The 16,414-nt window shown below is 36.3% G+C and overlaps 3 protein-coding genes across 7 annotated transcripts in view; 2 read left to right on the top strand and 1 right to left on the bottom strand.

Moving 5' to 3' along the window:
* LOC129771066 (Ig-like and fibronectin type-III domain-containing protein 1) overlaps positions 1–16,414 on the top strand; it is a 436,355-nt gene that overhangs the window by 272,744 nt on the left and 147,197 nt on the right. The gene's annotated exons all lie outside the window — the stretch shown is intronic.
* On the top strand, positions 51–2,264 carry LOC129771068 (putative nuclease HARBI1). The gene is made up of 5 exons (XM_055774361.1): positions 51–329; positions 923–1,111; positions 1,177–1,612; positions 1,681–1,825; positions 1,887–2,264. The coding sequence occupies exons 2-5, from the start codon at positions 996–998 to the stop codon at positions 2,165–2,167; spliced, it is 978 nt and encodes a 325-aa protein (XP_055630336.1). The 5' UTR covers positions 51–329; positions 923–995; the 3' UTR covers positions 2,168–2,264.
* Positions 2,096–5,198, bottom strand: LOC129771069 (uncharacterized). Of its 2 annotated transcripts, XM_055774363.1 has the most exons (4): positions 4,949–5,198; positions 4,779–4,870; positions 4,516–4,702; positions 2,096–4,457 (listed from the first exon to the last, which is right to left on the bottom strand). In XM_055774363.1, coding segments are annotated over exons 2-4 (765 nt in total). In that variant the 5' UTR covers positions 4,781–4,870; positions 4,949–5,198; the 3' UTR covers positions 2,096–3,881. The 2 variants fall into 2 exon arrangements, with proteins under 2 accessions (XP_055630338.1, XP_055630337.1); XM_055774362.1 differs by having other exon boundaries at positions 4,779–5,198.

Genomic DNA, 16,414 nt, shown 5'->3' on the forward strand with positions numbered 1-16,414 from the left:
CAGGCATAAGAGAGATCAATACAAATTTAAAAAAAAAAGATAATTTGATAAATTTAAATAGTCTACATAATCACCCTTATTCTTGTTAACGGCCGTATCTGCTTTCGTTCGAACGCTCTGATTCGAACACGTTCGGAGAAGGTATCATTGGTTTCGTTCGAACCTGGCTGAACGAATCCACTTTCGAATGTAAACACTGTTGGTGTTACCAGATGTGTTTCGAAATTTAAATCTTATCTAGGGAAGTTGAATTGTCAAATCGCTGCAAAGAATCAATGTCGCCGTCTGCAAAATAAATAGTTGTAAAGAAACAAAGAAAAACAAACGATGTATGTTTCACTTTGTTTTAAGTGCGATAGTTTTCAAAATTTTATTTGAATTGATAAAAGCTGTTCATCAGACAGTGAGAAATGAGTTTTCATTGATAGTTTTAGTTTTTGAAATGTGTATTTTTCCCGTCGCAGTTGTAATGAAGCAAAGATAAACAAACGATATGTGTTTCACTTTGTTTTAAGTGTGATTTTTATTTTATATTTTATTTGAATTAATAAAAACTGTTTATCGAATAGGGAGAAATCAAAGTTCATTGATAATTTTAGTTTTTGAAATGTGTATTTTTCCCGTCGCAGTTGTAATGAAGCAAAGATAAACAAACGATTTGTGTTTCACTTTATTCTAAGTGCGATTTTTGTTTTAAATTTTATTTGAATTGATAAAAGCTGTTCATCAGACCGTGAGAAATGAATTTTCATTGATAATTTCAGTTTTTGAAATGTGTATTTTCCCCGCTACAAAAGAGCGTTTGTTTTGTATGAAAGATTTCAAGAGGATTATATTTTTTAAAATCCGAATGTCACCAATGGTTTTGCCGATTGTACAAATTCGACTTCTTTACAGATCGTTGGTTTATTTCTTTTTCTAGATCCGTGTTGATAAATTGGTGGAAATCGAGTGACTTGCTTGTGCAGTTGAAATTGTTGTTCTCAAGGCAAAAGATGGATACTGTTATGCTGGGTTATGTCGCAATGATGGAAGACAACACCCCCTCTTTGAGAATGAGTAGAAGTAACCTTAGAAAGAAAACCAACATCATGAATTTATCAACAACACAGTAAGAATGATCAATTCTTAGAGCTAGATGATTTATTATAAGACATTTTAATTTTTGATTTTCAGATTCAAGAAGAACTTTCGTTTGAATAAAACAGCATTTCGATACATTGTACAAGAGATAAAAAATGAATTTCCACGTCAAAAGAAAGGCGGTCTATCGGTGACTGATAAACTTGCTGTCTGCTTGCGTTTTTTCGCAGAAGGGAGCTATCAACATGGTGCTAGCAAGGACTACGATGTGGCTATAGCCCAGTCAACGTTTTCCAAAGTTCTCGACGAGATGTTGATTATTTTGGAAAGGAAGATTTGCACCAAATGGATAAATTTCGAAATGACACAACAAGAAATGAGGGAAGCAAAGCGATTTTTTTATGAAAAATCGGGAATTCCGGGCGTTATTATGTGTGTAGATGGCACGCATGTTAAAATTATTCCGCCAATTGCAGACCGGAATCTATTTTATAATAGGAAAGGGTTCTATAGTCTGAATACTATGATAGTAAGTTGATTGTTATTTGAATTTTTCAATAATATCCTTTCTTGTTAAAAACGTAAATTTTTATACAGATATGTGATCACACCCAACGTATTCGATTCGTTGATGCAAGCTTCCAGGGGTCTAATCACGACTCTCATATTTGGAGTTTGAGTTCAGCAAGAGCACGTTTACAGGAAATGCATAGGAATGGTGACACAAATACCAAAATTTTGGGTACTTTACAAGAATAACATTGATGTACATAATTTACAATCATTTTTCTGTTATTTTGCAGGTGATGCCGGTTATCCTTCCGAGCCGTGGTTGCTCACGCCTTATCGAGCTCCAGAACTAGAAAGTCCAGAAAGCGAATTTAACAGCAAGCATGTTTTAGCAAGGGGGATAATAGAGCGAACGATTGGAGTTCTAAAAAATCGATTTCGATGTATCCTTGGTGCTCGTCAGCTCCATTATACGCCTACCAAAGCGGCAAAAATTATCAGTGTTTGCTGTGCCCTGCACAATATATGTTTATATTTTAAGAACGACAATGATGAGGTTCAGTCAACTGAATAGATGTTTTAAAGTGTCGAATTCCTATATTCTAGATTTTATATACCCTTCATATATATGTTAAATATTTACAAATAAATATTTCCTTCACTGACGAAAACATTAATTTACATAGTATAGTTTAAAACACATTCAATTATATTTATTATCGTGAAATATTACATCGAAAAACGCATGATTTATTCAAGTTGAGGTAAATTCTATAGTTTTCCATCATTGCAGCATAACAGTATCCATTATTTGTCTTGAGAACTGATTCAAATCGTATAACTTGCATATTCTAAGTTGTATATAAAGTTGGATTAAATCACACTCGTTTGTAACGTGGATTAAATTATACATCGTATATATCTAAAATTGTATAAAATGGGAAAACCCGATTTTATTTATCATGATATGACTAAATCGTAATTCGATAAAACAAACATCGGTTTTATGATATTCTTGAATGGCGTTAACGTTCGCTGTGGAACTTTTGCCGTCTCAACGTATGCATTAACTAGGGTCATTCATTAATACTTGGTTGAGATTTCTATGCCGAATAACACGCCTTGAATGTACTCTGGAGTGGCAAGCTCTAGAATACGCGTGACCACAGCAAACCGGAAGAATTTTCTTTGACGAAAAATCCCCCGGCCAGAACGGGAATCGAACCCGAACACCCGGCATTATAGTATGGGATATATAAATAAATTTCTCAACCACTCTGCAGACTGCCTATTGGACTCAGGAGTGTGGGATTGGATCCACGTTTCATCCATTGTCACAAAACGTAGAACGAAGTCAACTCAATTTCGCTTCAACAATGCCAAACCGACTATTGAATCATCAACTCGCCGCTGTTTTTGTCAGCAAACGCGGCACCCACCAAAAACAATATTTGATCCAAATACAATGTTTTTCTGTTTTCATTTTCTATACGAATACTCAGGTAGAACTTAAACAACAGTAGCAACGATCCTGACCACCTACATTCTTGTACCAGCGCCATAACGTATCACATGTTGAAAACATTAACAAGTTGGACCACAAACATGCACCGAGTCACCAACTACCACCTAGTCAGTGACGTGATATCTCACATGTTGATGTTAGCATTACTTATTTAACGTGTGTTGTTGTTCATTGACTTGACCGATCTAGGACAATAGGCCACTTTGTTTAATATAAGTAGCATTGAAAAGTGAACTGTATCTTTATAGCTCAGACAGGAAATAAAAATGATTCTTAGTTTGTCAATCGAACTGTGTAGTTTTAACTCGATCAGGTTCGTCACTAATGCTATCAAAGCTTTGAACAATCAGAAAACCATAACGGCGACACGAATCAAAATGAAATCTTCAGCATCTTATTAAAAATTATAACAAACACTAGTACTTGTATATTTTATAAGACACTACAAAGAATCGATTTTTGGTACTCTGAAAGATTGGTGTTCGAATTTTATATTTATCAAAGCAATAAGTAGACCTTACATAAATGTAGTTTTGAAATTATGTATTTTTTATTTGCATGTGATAATTTCTCACGAAGGTACAACCTTATTTAAATTTTCGATATCGCACTTCTAATTTTTCGAGTAGTTTTTAACTATTACATTCGAAAATGTAATATATTCACATTACAATATATACTTTTAAAATTCATGTCATTAAATTACAACATAGCTTAGCATTCACATTACATTACATTCACATTTGTTTTAAAATCGAAATGTCTATTGTAGACGGCTTAATTCCATCTCAAGAATCCTTTTTTTAATTTTCAGTTTTTCCAGATTAATTCTCTCTAATTCCAGATTGTGCCTCTGATTTTCCATCAGCACATTGTTGATAGTTTCGTTTATGTTCTCTAACTGTTTCGAAATCTGTCTGTTATAATGAACCAAATCAGCAGTTTTTTTTTCAAAGCATTTTAGAATATTGGTGACCGAGTCATGAAACGTTGCTTGGTTTTGCACTTGTGTCTCCAGCAATGTGTGCATTGATGTCCTCCTCTTCTTCGATGTATGCGTCTCATTATTCTCATTGGCTCTATCCTCCGGAATTCGATTATCTTCAATCGACGCAGATTCCCCACTGTCATGAATTGATTGATTTGCGCTAGGTTCTAGCCCGAAACTGCAAGTGTCGGCTATGCCCTCAACTGCTGGAGCAAGTCCTGCAAGAACAACAACTCGTTCCTCCAGCGCAGTAAGTTCAATAAACTTACTAGGACCCCCACCTGTAGCAAATTGCTCGCGACGGTTGTGGGCTAGCTTGCGTTTCGTGTTCGATTTCCAATCGAACCAGACCTGCAAAAAAACTGGTTTAGAGAAACGAATATAAATACAGAACTTTGAATGTATCTACCTTTTTCCACGCAGTTGAATCTTTAGTTGGTGGCCCAAGACTGTTCAACTCGGCTGCCACAGAATTCCAGTAGGGAGAAGCATTGCATTTCGCGAAACCCTTCGCGATATCCGGCTGCTCTTCCAAGAGATCAACCAGTCGGCTGTATTGATCCTTGTTTGTGCTTTTGGATTTCGATGGTTTCGACCTAAACAGTCCGATGGGAATAAAATGATTAGGTTAAAATAAAAAAAAATGAATGGCTTAAAACATTGTTCACTTACATTGTTCTATCCAGGTTCTGTTTCGTCTAGGTTTTAGAGTTGAAATATTCTATTGGAAATGTCTTTCTTTCTGCTTCTACAGCAATTTTTCACTGTAATTCAAATAAACATTAAAGCACATCACATAGAATTTCAGAATTAAACATAAAAGAAAATGAACTTTTACATACCACATCACCTGAATAAACCACAAAAACGTAAACATCGATTGAATTTTCTTCTACGCTTCGTCTGATTCGCAACCCAACATTAACGTTTGACTGACAGGCGAAAAAACACTTTCGTACGAAAACAAGGATAGGACAATTCGTTCGAACGAACGATGTTCGAAAGTTCGAATGGATAGATTTCTTTCGTACGAAACCAAGGATACGAATGAGGCATACTTTCGAACGTTTTCTATTCGTACGAAAACAAGAATAAGGGTGAATATAATCCGTTCAAAAAAAATCGTCAGATTCATTGAAAATATTAAAAACAAACTGCAAAAAATTGTCCACATTAAATTATCCGTTCGTATAAAACTTCGTCAGTAAAGATCTTCGTCATAAAAGTTTTAAACAAACTCGTTCGGCTGTTAATAAAACACAGCTTTTACGTGTGAAATACAGTGCCTCTTAAATCATGTAAGTGTTGTTTCGCATTTAATATGTCTTGGCATCGAGTTGAACACATTTATTATTACTTTAAAATACAACGAATTTTGTGAAGCACACGTCAAGAAATGGGGTGTTGTTATTTATTCGCGTTTCTTTTGTTATAACTGTGGAGGGATATCAAACTTTTTCGTCACTTTCGTATGCCGCCCTTATCAACTATATCACCTTTCGAATTGAGTAATTCCTCGATTCCTCTGTTCTCAATTGTTTCTAGTGAACTTGGAACATGTGAGATACTCTTTAGTGGCGGCTTCACAGTGATCTGATAAATGTTCACATTTCTATGTTCGATTTTATGCTTGACCTATTCTCACCCCCACTCAGCGTAAATAAGAGATTATTTCGAAAATGTTGAAATTCCCATGTAAAAAAAATTTTGATGTTCGAAAACAATAAAGATTCATCTAGATAAGACATAAATAAATAATTGTATGAAATATTTAACCTTGTAGTAGTCCTGTATAATGCTAGCATGAGATTTTTCTGGGGAGTTGTTTGATGGCTATTTACACATTTACATACTTACAAACCTTGATGATTTATGAAAAAATAGCTATTTTTATTAGGTTAAGTATTATGCATTAGAAGTAGTGAAAATATGTTTCCTACTAAATGGTTCACAGCTTTCAAAAATATTCGCAACGTTCGTCAAGATATTACAGTATTTGTTTATTTGGAGCAGGGAAAAGTAATTACACCGTTCGATGTAATTACATTACATCGAACACCTATACAAAATGAACCCCTATAAAAAATACAAAATTAATTCATAACATTTTTTTCTTTGTCTTTTCAGGTATGCTTCTGGATATTTACTAACAGGTGAAGAATCTATCTAAACGTGTAATTTACACTTTGATCATTGATATTTAATTTGAATTCAATTACAATCAATTACAGAAACAACGCATTGAGCTCATTTTTTCCCGAATACTATCATATGAATAAACCAGAAACAATTTCCTTCAAACGCTAGCAGTTTTTTCATTCCCGCCACCGAAAGTTAATTTACCATCATGGTTAATTGATAATAATAAAAAAAAAACACTAAAAAAACTGCGTTGGCCGCACAGGGTTTTTGTCGGAATCAAGGCAAATTATTGGTTCGTTTCGACTATTTACTACGCATTAATCATTCGATTAATAATCGGTTTTTGTAGTCAGTATTCGATTTATCTATTAATCGAACGGAAATCGCTTCATGCAACGCTCAATTCGGAACGTTTCGGTACCCTCCCTCTTCCTCTACATTAGAAATTAGAATTTTTAGTTTGGATGCCACATTTTTAGTATGGATGAGTAACACTCCGCGTTACATAGCTTGCGAGCGGTCTCTAAATAAGCTTACAGACAAACAGTTACAGTTTTTATGCGGTCCCTTTTTGCGTGGCTCCTCATTTGTGCGACTCTTTTTGTGCGATTATATTATGACATCGGGTCTTGAATCACACAAACTAATCGCACAAATAATAAAATCGCACTTAAACAGAAATCGCACAAAAATCAACCGCACAAAAACAGGTTTGCCTGTATTTTCAGTCGACTTTGTCACTTTACTCGATTTGACTCATATTATCGCGCTCCGAAGTTCTATATTAATCCTAAAACAATGATTTATTGGTATGCCGATAATTAAATTTCATACAAGCTTCAAAACCAAAACCATTACATATTTTTTGCAACTGCACCTTTGTGATGTAGGGTTAAAGGTTTCCACCACTCAAATAAAACATTGCGATATTCAACACCGTCCTGAACCGGAACAGTTTCTACGATTCGGGAGGTCTCGATGAATCAGACTAAGTTTAACGATCAAGACATTACGAAACGAACTTTATCATCTAAAAAATTAATCGTTAGATTCAATTGCCGAACTGAGGAATAAAGCTGGGTCAACGGTGTTGTTTTTCTCTGTTTGGTGTCCTGAAATGGAAGTTAGAAAAGGAGTAATAACCTCTTCATCTTGCTATTCTTCTCCATCAAAATCAACACGATCGGGTTGTGAAACTAGAAAAAAATCCTGTTAAATGCAAAATTGTATTTAAAAAAGAACAGTTTTCAACGGTCCATTTTTTCCCTCCGACAGGCCTCGACTCGCATCTTCCGCATCATCATGGTAGGTTAGACCAATGCGACATTGTGCTTCGAAACAGAGGACAGTTATTAACAACTTCAACGATCGGGTCAACCAGTGAAACCACGGTCTGTTGGCAGCTTTCCAAACGATCGAAAATTCAGCCGCGAGATTGCATTGACAACGATAGAGTTGGTGCGTTTCTGTTAATCTAGTTATCAATAGGCAAAGTTAAAAAATGCACAAGTGTACATTAATTCAATCGGAAAACGGTCATATCCTCGACAGAAAAATCTTTCGTTGATGACTGGCCGCCGAAATGCGATTTTACCGCGCTCATAGGGTAAATGATCTTGGTTTGTCCAATTTGAGGTGTTTTTACGCAACTAGTAAATGCAAATCGATTTTTCTTCATGAAAATCACACATAATCGATACGAGTTTGGGTTTGTTTGTAAGGAAAAGCCCCAAGTCTCTAGTAGAGTTTACTGTCATCATATTGATTCATTCATAATTTAGGCTTCAGAATATTGCCTTTTCTTGGGCATTTTAGAAATGTTCACCTCAACACAATCAACACAGAAAAACCATACTTCTGCTATGCGCGAAGCACACCATAAACAAACATAAACAAACTGCAGCGCGCCAAGCGGTTGCCATAGAAATCATGTGGACAAAACAACATTATTGAATTGGACAACTCATGATCAGAATTGAGTTCATCAAAATGCGTTAATTTAATGGTTTAGCTATGTAAATCCGATACAAATGGTGAGCAAGCATGATGTTTACAATATTTATAAGTGTTGTAATCCAGAAAAGGTCTGAATACGTGCCAAATAAACATCTGGTGATCGATTAAAAGTTAGCTCGAATGAGGGGCGCATTGACACAAATAGAAGGTGTATTTTATAATCCTTTAAAACATGTGATTTCGTAAAAATATACTATCAAACTACTATAAATCATGTAAAAGCCAATTTCATTTATATGTTTCGAAACATTCGAAGGCCTTATTTGACACAGGAGCGCTGAATTAGAGCATTCAAAAAAGTGGGCAAACCATGATCATATTTTCGACTGGACAAACCAAGATCATTTACCCTACTGTTTTCCATACACCATTTAGAACGTTGTCGAGTGTGAAAACACCCGCGCTCTGTATTGGTCGGCTAACGGTTTCACCCCGTCATGCAAGCCTAAATTCGCTTTAATAATTGAATTTACATTCGACGGAATCCCCGGCGTAGCTTTTCGGAAAAACTAACACCGGCCATGTCATCAGTGACGATTCCGGCGATAACCGGCGGCAGCTGTTGGCGGATCTAGAAAAAAAAATTCATTGGAGCTGATCTGTAGAATGTGTCGGAATTCCAGCAAATTGATTAGCAATTGAGTAGGGGCGGGAAAATGTGCTCACGATGGAATGTTTCTGGGAAAACTATGCACGGGTATAAGAACATTTGAATAGACGGTGCATATTTTAGCGCGAACAATGGTCACCCATAATTCCCTTCACAAAATCCCCATTTAAAGTAATCCACAATTTCCATCTTCCACTTTTGATCGAAATTTGAACATTCACGATACGCGATAGCCACATATCGCTCATCAACAATTTGATGTTGACTCATTGTCCCATCCATCCCAATCGTTCCAGCCTTTCGGCCAGGTTTGGACACCTTAGATTCCGGGTAGAGTCCGTCAGATAATCGATGCGATTGAACAGTGCTTATTTTTTGTGCTTGTCAACGATGAAGATTGATGAACTTAATTCCCCACATGGACAAAAAAAACGAGCCGCGGAAAATGTAGCGGACACAGATGTTCAATCGCGTCAACTGTCTGATGGTCACGAGTCGAAACCCTTGAGCCCTAAACTATGCTGAAAAGCTGCACAAGCTATCATATCGATTTACAAATGCAGATTGTTAGAATAAATGTCTAAGAATGTATGAACCGTCACAAAAATGAGAGATGCCAGTTGAAGTAATGGAATACAATCCAATAAAAATAGCACATAGGAATAGCACAAACATGGGCACACATTCATTATCTAATGAGTTTGTTCATCCAAACGGTACAATTATCCAGAGCTAATAACTTCGCTAATAATCTCGAAACTTTACGTAAATTTTATCTCTAGGTCAATCTTTTTCCATTTTTCCAAGCGAGATAAAAATAATTCTCACAAATACTCAAATTCTGTAACTTAACCGACAGAAACTGTGTTCTTTAGCAACAGCTTAGTTATTCGATACCAGTAATTGACGAGACTTACCGTAGAAGCTATCATGATCATTCTTTATCCGTCATTCTTCTCCGTAATAATAAATTTCTAGGTAGAAACCGATTGTTTTATTACCGGTATTAAAATACACTTTACTTCTATGGGCAGACGAATTACTTTGCAACGGTCAACAGAAGGACGAACGATAGCCGCTAAATAAGTAAAAAGATCTGAGCCCAGAAGCATGGACGGAAACTTGACTTGAGGACTTTGAGGTCAATTGCTTTTGAATTAAGTTTTTGTAACTGTCCAGAAATCCGTAAATTTAACCTGACCAAAGAAGACTGTTTGTTATATGAACTGAACTGAACTTCAAACGGGTTGAAAGAGTTATAATGATAGCGAAAATTCGGATCCATTAACTAGTAACATTTTCTATTTCCAATAATAAACTGATAAAGAAAAAAATAGATAGATATTCCAACATGAACACAACAAATTAGACACTCTCTGGTTTTCTTCTATCGATGTCCATGAATGTACATTGCCTGTAGGTGGATCGTAATGATTATATCGCCTGGTGATGCAGATTAGATATCTTATAACCGTGATCGCTGCATTGTGGAGTTTGTGTGGATTCTTAGTGAACTGATCTCTACGGATGCTACTTATTTACAGTCAGCTCTCCCTAACTCGATATCCAAGGGACCACCGAGTTAGGGAGGTATCGAGTTATGGAGAGAAGAATGCTAGTAAAATCAATCAAAGCTGCCATGAATTTCATCGAGTTAGGGAAAATATAGAGTTACAGAACTTCGAGTAAAGGAGAGTTGGACATTGGGTATGTGGGACATGTGGATTTGGGGAAGTGTAGCTTACTAAATTAAACCATTAGTACTTTTTGATAAGATATCGTGAATTGGCATACTCACGCATCCCTTTCGAACCTCTCGTATCTCAACATACTCAATATCATATCACACATCATTGAGCATTGAGCACGATATGATTGTACAATAAACTTTCTAATAAAATCTTTATGAACGTTGAACTATTCGAACCAGACCCTCGTCGAAACTTTGGGGATGACAGAGCGGCCACCTTCAAGTCATCTCCTGCTCTTTGAATCATTTATGTTTGTTCTCCCCCTGGCAGCAGCATAATTTCAACTTTCTTCGTTCCACAGCACATCAAATATTACTAAAAATAGATCTAAATGATTCGTATCCTGGATTCTCCCCATTAAGCCTGTTGACATAAGTTAAATATAAATAGTAAGTAGAAAACTTACTATCGGCAAACGTAGAATAATTCTTAATATGCATCGACTCACCTTGTCCGTCACAAAAAAAAAACTTGTTAGAACGTATAAGGAAACCAGATCATGAAGTAGAGATGGGCAAAGCAGTGCACTTTGATGAACGGCTCAGTCGCTAACCGTTCACCTAAGCGAACCAGTTCTTTTGCGCCGTTCTTTCTCTCTTTCGTTCAGCGGTGTCAATACCTGTATCAAGAGCAACATTGAATAATAGTTAGAACCCAACAAACATAGGTAGTTTCATAGCTATTTGTGTCCTGGCATTGATATCGTTAGATTAGATAGGAAATTTTCTGATTTGTATGGGTTTTTTAGTTACTGGGTAAAGAAATTGTGCTTCTTCTTTAAAAGGCGCAATTTGTATGTGAAAATATGTTTCTCACCCGACAATGCTATTTGTAATAATTTGATTCGCGCATCTTTTCATGTTTTGTATTGGGACTCAACCTAGGATCCCTAAAAGATCATATAATAATAGTTTAATCAGAGAAAAAATCTCGTAACGACATTTTTAATTTTTTCCACAATTCTACGATAACGATAACACGTATACGTAATTATACGATTATTTGTAGTGATGAAACGGATAGTAGTATGGCCGGATAATGGATACCGGACATCCGGCAACGTTTGAGGCCGGATAGCCGGATATCCGGCGGCCGGATATTTTGCAAAAACTAATCTGGGAAAAACAACATGTTTGAATGAAGCTAATAAAAGATTACATTTAGGGCGAAATAAACACTTACATAAAAATAATAAACTTTTATCAAATTTTTCGTATAGAATAAACATCCCTTAATAGAATATCAAGTTTTCTGCAAGGAATATTGAAACCTTTTTTTTCCTATCAAGGATTTTCTATAACATTGATGAAATTTTTGTGGATATATTAAAATAATTTTATTACTAGTCGAGCTAGAGTAAGTACTACGAATTCAAATAAACAAAGAACTACAATCAATTATTTTCATTCAAGATTATAAAACTTAGAACTGTCTTCAGGTATGATAATCTGAGAGAGGGTACACTTACTTCGACACAAACCTGATACGCGAAGCTCACGACACACTCGCGAAAAAATAAAAATCCCATTGCTAACAATCACGTTGCTTTTGTTTGATAGTCAATAAGCTCGAAGCAGTACCCCAATTGGCAAGGTTTGCAAGAGTTTATCTTTCAACTCCTTACAACCCGTAATCGGTCGTTCAAAAAATTCATAATAAAAGTAATAGTAATTTTAATGAAATATTGCAAAGATGCCAACCTTCCTGATTTTGCAGGATTTCCCAAACTTTTGAGCACGTTCCCTGATATCCTGACAAACACTCATTTTTACCTGATTTTTTCCTGACTTGTGTACTTTTTACTTCATCAGAGTGAAAACTATCCGTAAAAATATACTAGAATCCCTGTCATAGTTTTCTTCATTGAAAATGAGGACGGTCATAATAGCTCTCCGGTCCGCACATGTATAATGGTTACATAAAATTAAATTCTCCTGATACGAAGCTGTACCTAACTTTTTATCAATATGTATGTTTCTTGCAAATCGACTAAATCTGAATCGACTTATCTCGAATGAGTGAATAAGTTAAAATCCTGAATTATCCACTACGCACAAATGGTTCGGGGCTTTTCAAAATAAGGCTTGATAATTTCCAGAATACCAGAAGATCTAACGATTTTCTGAAATAATAACGAGATTAAGTTTGAGAGACAATATTCCCTTGTATGATGTACGAGTAGACGCAAATTATTAATGAAAGAGTACGTTTCAGAGCATAATACTACTAAAGAGAACCTTTTAAATTCAAAGTCAATATAATAAGATGTTATATAACATTTGGTTGCCGGATTCAAAGTAGAATCAACTTTGATTGTGAAATTATAGTAAATATATATATTATCGAATGAAATAACACTAAAATTTAAAAAAAATCAACTATTTATCTACTGTTGATATGCTTTTTCATTTTCATAACAAAAACTTCAGCTCTGTGGTCAGCAAAACCATACGAGAAAACAAATATGTTCCAGGGAGGTTATAATTTTAAGACTGCGTAAAAGATGACTGCCTATAAAAATCAGGCTTTTGTTTTTCGAAAAATCAACACGAACTTTCCGGATAACCCAATATGATTTATCCTGATTTCTTCCTGACCGGATAGTTATTTTTTTTAACTTTCTTCTTCTTCTCCATAAATAGCACTAACATTCCTAGAGAAACTTCGCCGTCCTAACGTAGTATTACTTGTGTCATTTTTATTAGTACTTAGCTGAGATTTCTACGTCAAATAACACGCCTAGAATGCATTCTGAGTGGCAAGCTCTAGAATACGCGTGACCACAGTGCAAGTCGGAGGGAGTTAATTTGACGAAAAATTCCCCCGACCAGAACGGGAATCGAACCCGAACCCCCGGCATGGTTAGGTGTGACGCTAACCACTCGGCAACAGGAGCACTTATTTGGGAGCTATTATTTGTTTATTCAAGGCATGAATTGTCTGTTACTCCACAGCGCATGCAGCGAGTGAAATCTAAAAAACATACACACTTTATTAACTAAACTGTTTACTGTTTTTATTATCGCCACTATTTGTGTTATAATGAAAAAAAAATCTTAATAAATTTTCTATCTAATGGTATCTATATATATATATAAAACGGATTTCTGTCTGTCTGTCTGTCAAATGAAACACAAATTTGTGAATAACTCGAAAACTAATCAAGCAAACGGAGCCAAATTTGGCATGTGAAGATTTTAGAGGGCACGAAACGTTTCTATGGTGAATGGACACTCCTTCCCCCTCGCTAAGGGGAGAAGAGGGGAGGGATCTGAAAAATCTTGAACGAGAATTGTGTCTGAAAATAATCTTATATTATTATGATGAGTTTTTCAACGATTGACTCATACGTGAAACGTTCGTGACTCTTGTGTTCATACTTGTGATTTAAATACCGAGGAATAGAGCGCCAAGTCGATGACCACCGACAAAAATTTAAAGAAATATACAAGCAACATACAAGCCACACAAAATTAAATAAAGAAAATCAATATCAATTTCGTTGTTGCAAATGGGTTGTTCTTCATCGAACCACAGAACTCAACATCAATATGAGCATTGAATGTTTTGCTCAGCTGAGGCGAATATGGCACTGCCGAACAATTTTTCATGTTAATGTCTGTTGTTATTTTTTATGAATGATTGCCCATCATCATCAGTATTTCTTCGTAGATATATTAGATATCCACCAAGGCTTGCGGTCGTGTCGTTGGTGAAATATTTAAGAAAATGCATTGTACACTTTTCATCTGCCATGCAAGGCTATACAATTTTTAGATCACCGCACGGCAATGAACCATATCTGGAATTTTTATTCGATATTGTTAAGAAGATCCTTGCATTTCAGCCAAAATATTATCCAGAATATAAAATAATTATCGAAGACAATTTTCGTTCAAGATTTTCCCTACCTGCAGAGAATGTGTTACTCTGTTACACAGAACACACGATAGAGCTACATTTCATTTTAACAATTTTGTTCCAAAGCGTGTTTATTTCACTCGAAAATTCATAGCAATTTACGCTTCACAGAAATGGAACACGAAGCTCAATGACGGCTATATCGCATTGCGTTTCAAGGTCAGATGACATTCGCACAACCTGTCGAAGTCGAACGGATGACAGAATGCGATATTGCAATCGATTCGGAAAAATTACACTATCGATTCCCCCAAGGCGTATTTTGTCGACTATCCAAATTGAAAATGTGCATATGAGGTAATCCTCGCTTTTGCCATCCAGCCGAATACATCCAATATTATTGTTCCTTTTTCAAATCACAATTTCTCGCGTCACTGTTCAGTCGCCTAACATGACTCCAGTAATGTATTCAACAACATACGCATTGAATGTATACACGTGATCTCCAGTCGGTGTTTTATTTGGATTGATGACAATAACGTGTCACCTTGCAAACCGAGCTCATACATGAATAATTTCAATAATTTATTATGTTTACTCAAAAAGTCTTCCAGATCGCCGGCAATACGCATGGCTTTAGCCGAATTGAGATTATTGGCGCATGTGTGGATGAAAGTTCGACGAAGCGAACTTAGAGTCATCTGTCATTTAACAACGTAAATAAATTCGTTCTCTTTGAAAAACGCACGACGGGTCGATTATTTGGATTTTATTTACACCAAAATACTAAAATCACGATTAAAAATAGGAAATGGAGGGTGATCCTTTGAGGTTATATGTACTTTAATGCCAATTTTAAGAAAAAAAGTTGAAATAAATATTGTTTAATATCCTTTTCTGCATAGGTCCACTCCAATCAGTATTAAACATACGGTAATCAGTACCCTAACGGTATCGTATAAAGTTTACGTCCTATTCTCATGCCTACCAAGTTTTTTGTGCATAATTTCATGAAAATCGATCGATCCGTTTTGGAGGAGTTCGACCACGAACATCGTGGCACGAGATTTTTATATATTAGGCTGTCAAAAAAGTCCTGCGATATTTTTTTTGAATTTTCATTTGTTCATAAAATTAGTTACAATCATCTGTTTTAAGTCAAATATGCGCCGTTTTGTTCGATGACTTGTTCCCAACGAGATGCCAACTTCATAATACCTCTGTTATAGAAGCTCGCTTCCTTATTGGCAAAAAACTCGGATAGCCAATTTTCACAGGCCTCTTTTGTGGCTAACTTCTGACTACCTAGCTCGTTCGCCATGGACAAAAACAGGTGGTAGTCACTTGGTGCAAGGTCCGGACTATACGGCGGATGCAAAAGAACATCCCATCCGAGCTCCCGGAGCTTCTGGCGCCTCACCAAAGAAGTGTGTGGCCTGGAGTTGTCCTGATGGAAGACAATGCGGCCTCTGTTTATCAAAGATGGCTTCTTCTTCATGAGTGCTACCTTTAAGCGGTCCAGTTGTTGGCAGTACAGGTCCGAATTGAGCGTTTGGCCATAGGGTAGCAGCTCATAATAGATTATTCCTTGACAATCCCACCAAACACACAGCAGATCCTTCCTGGCCGTTAATGAGGGCTTGGCCACCGTCTGAGCCGCTTCAGCGGGCTTCGACCACGACCGTTTGCGCTTCACGTTGTCGTAAGTGACCCACTTTTCATCGCCAGTCACCATCCGCTTCAGAAACGGGTCGATTTTGTTGCGATTCAGCAGCGATTCACATGCGTCGATACGGTCAAAGATGTTTTTTTGCGTCAACGTGTGTGGCACCCATACATCGAGCTTCTTTGTGAATCCAAGGTTCTTCAAATGGTTAATAACGGTTTGATGACTTATCCCCAGCTCTTGGCCGATGCTACGGCTGCTA

Source organism: Toxorhynchites rutilus, chromosome 2 (assembly GCF_029784135.1).
Source record: "Toxorhynchites rutilus septentrionalis strain SRP chromosome 2, ASM2978413v1, whole genome shotgun sequence".
NCBI lineage: Eukaryota > Metazoa > Arthropoda > Insecta > Diptera > Culicidae > Toxorhynchites > Toxorhynchites rutilus.

Coding starts and splice junctions, on each gene's coding strand:
- LOC129771068 (XM_055774361.1), top strand. CDS start 996: ATGGATACTGTTATGCTGGGTTATGTCGCAATGATGGAAGACAACACC. Junction 1,112..1,176: donor ATGAATTTATCAACAACACA/GTAAGAATGATC, acceptor TTTGATTTTCAG/ATTCAAGAAGAACTTTCGTT. Junction 1,826..1,886: donor CACAAATACCAAAATTTTGG/GTACTTTACAAG, acceptor GTTATTTTGCAG/GTGATGCCGGTTATCCTTCC.
- LOC129771069 (XM_055774363.1), bottom strand. Junction 4,458..4,515: donor ATTCAACTGCGTGGAAAAAG/GTAGATACATTC, acceptor GTTTTTTTGCAG/GTCTGGTTCGATTGGAAATC.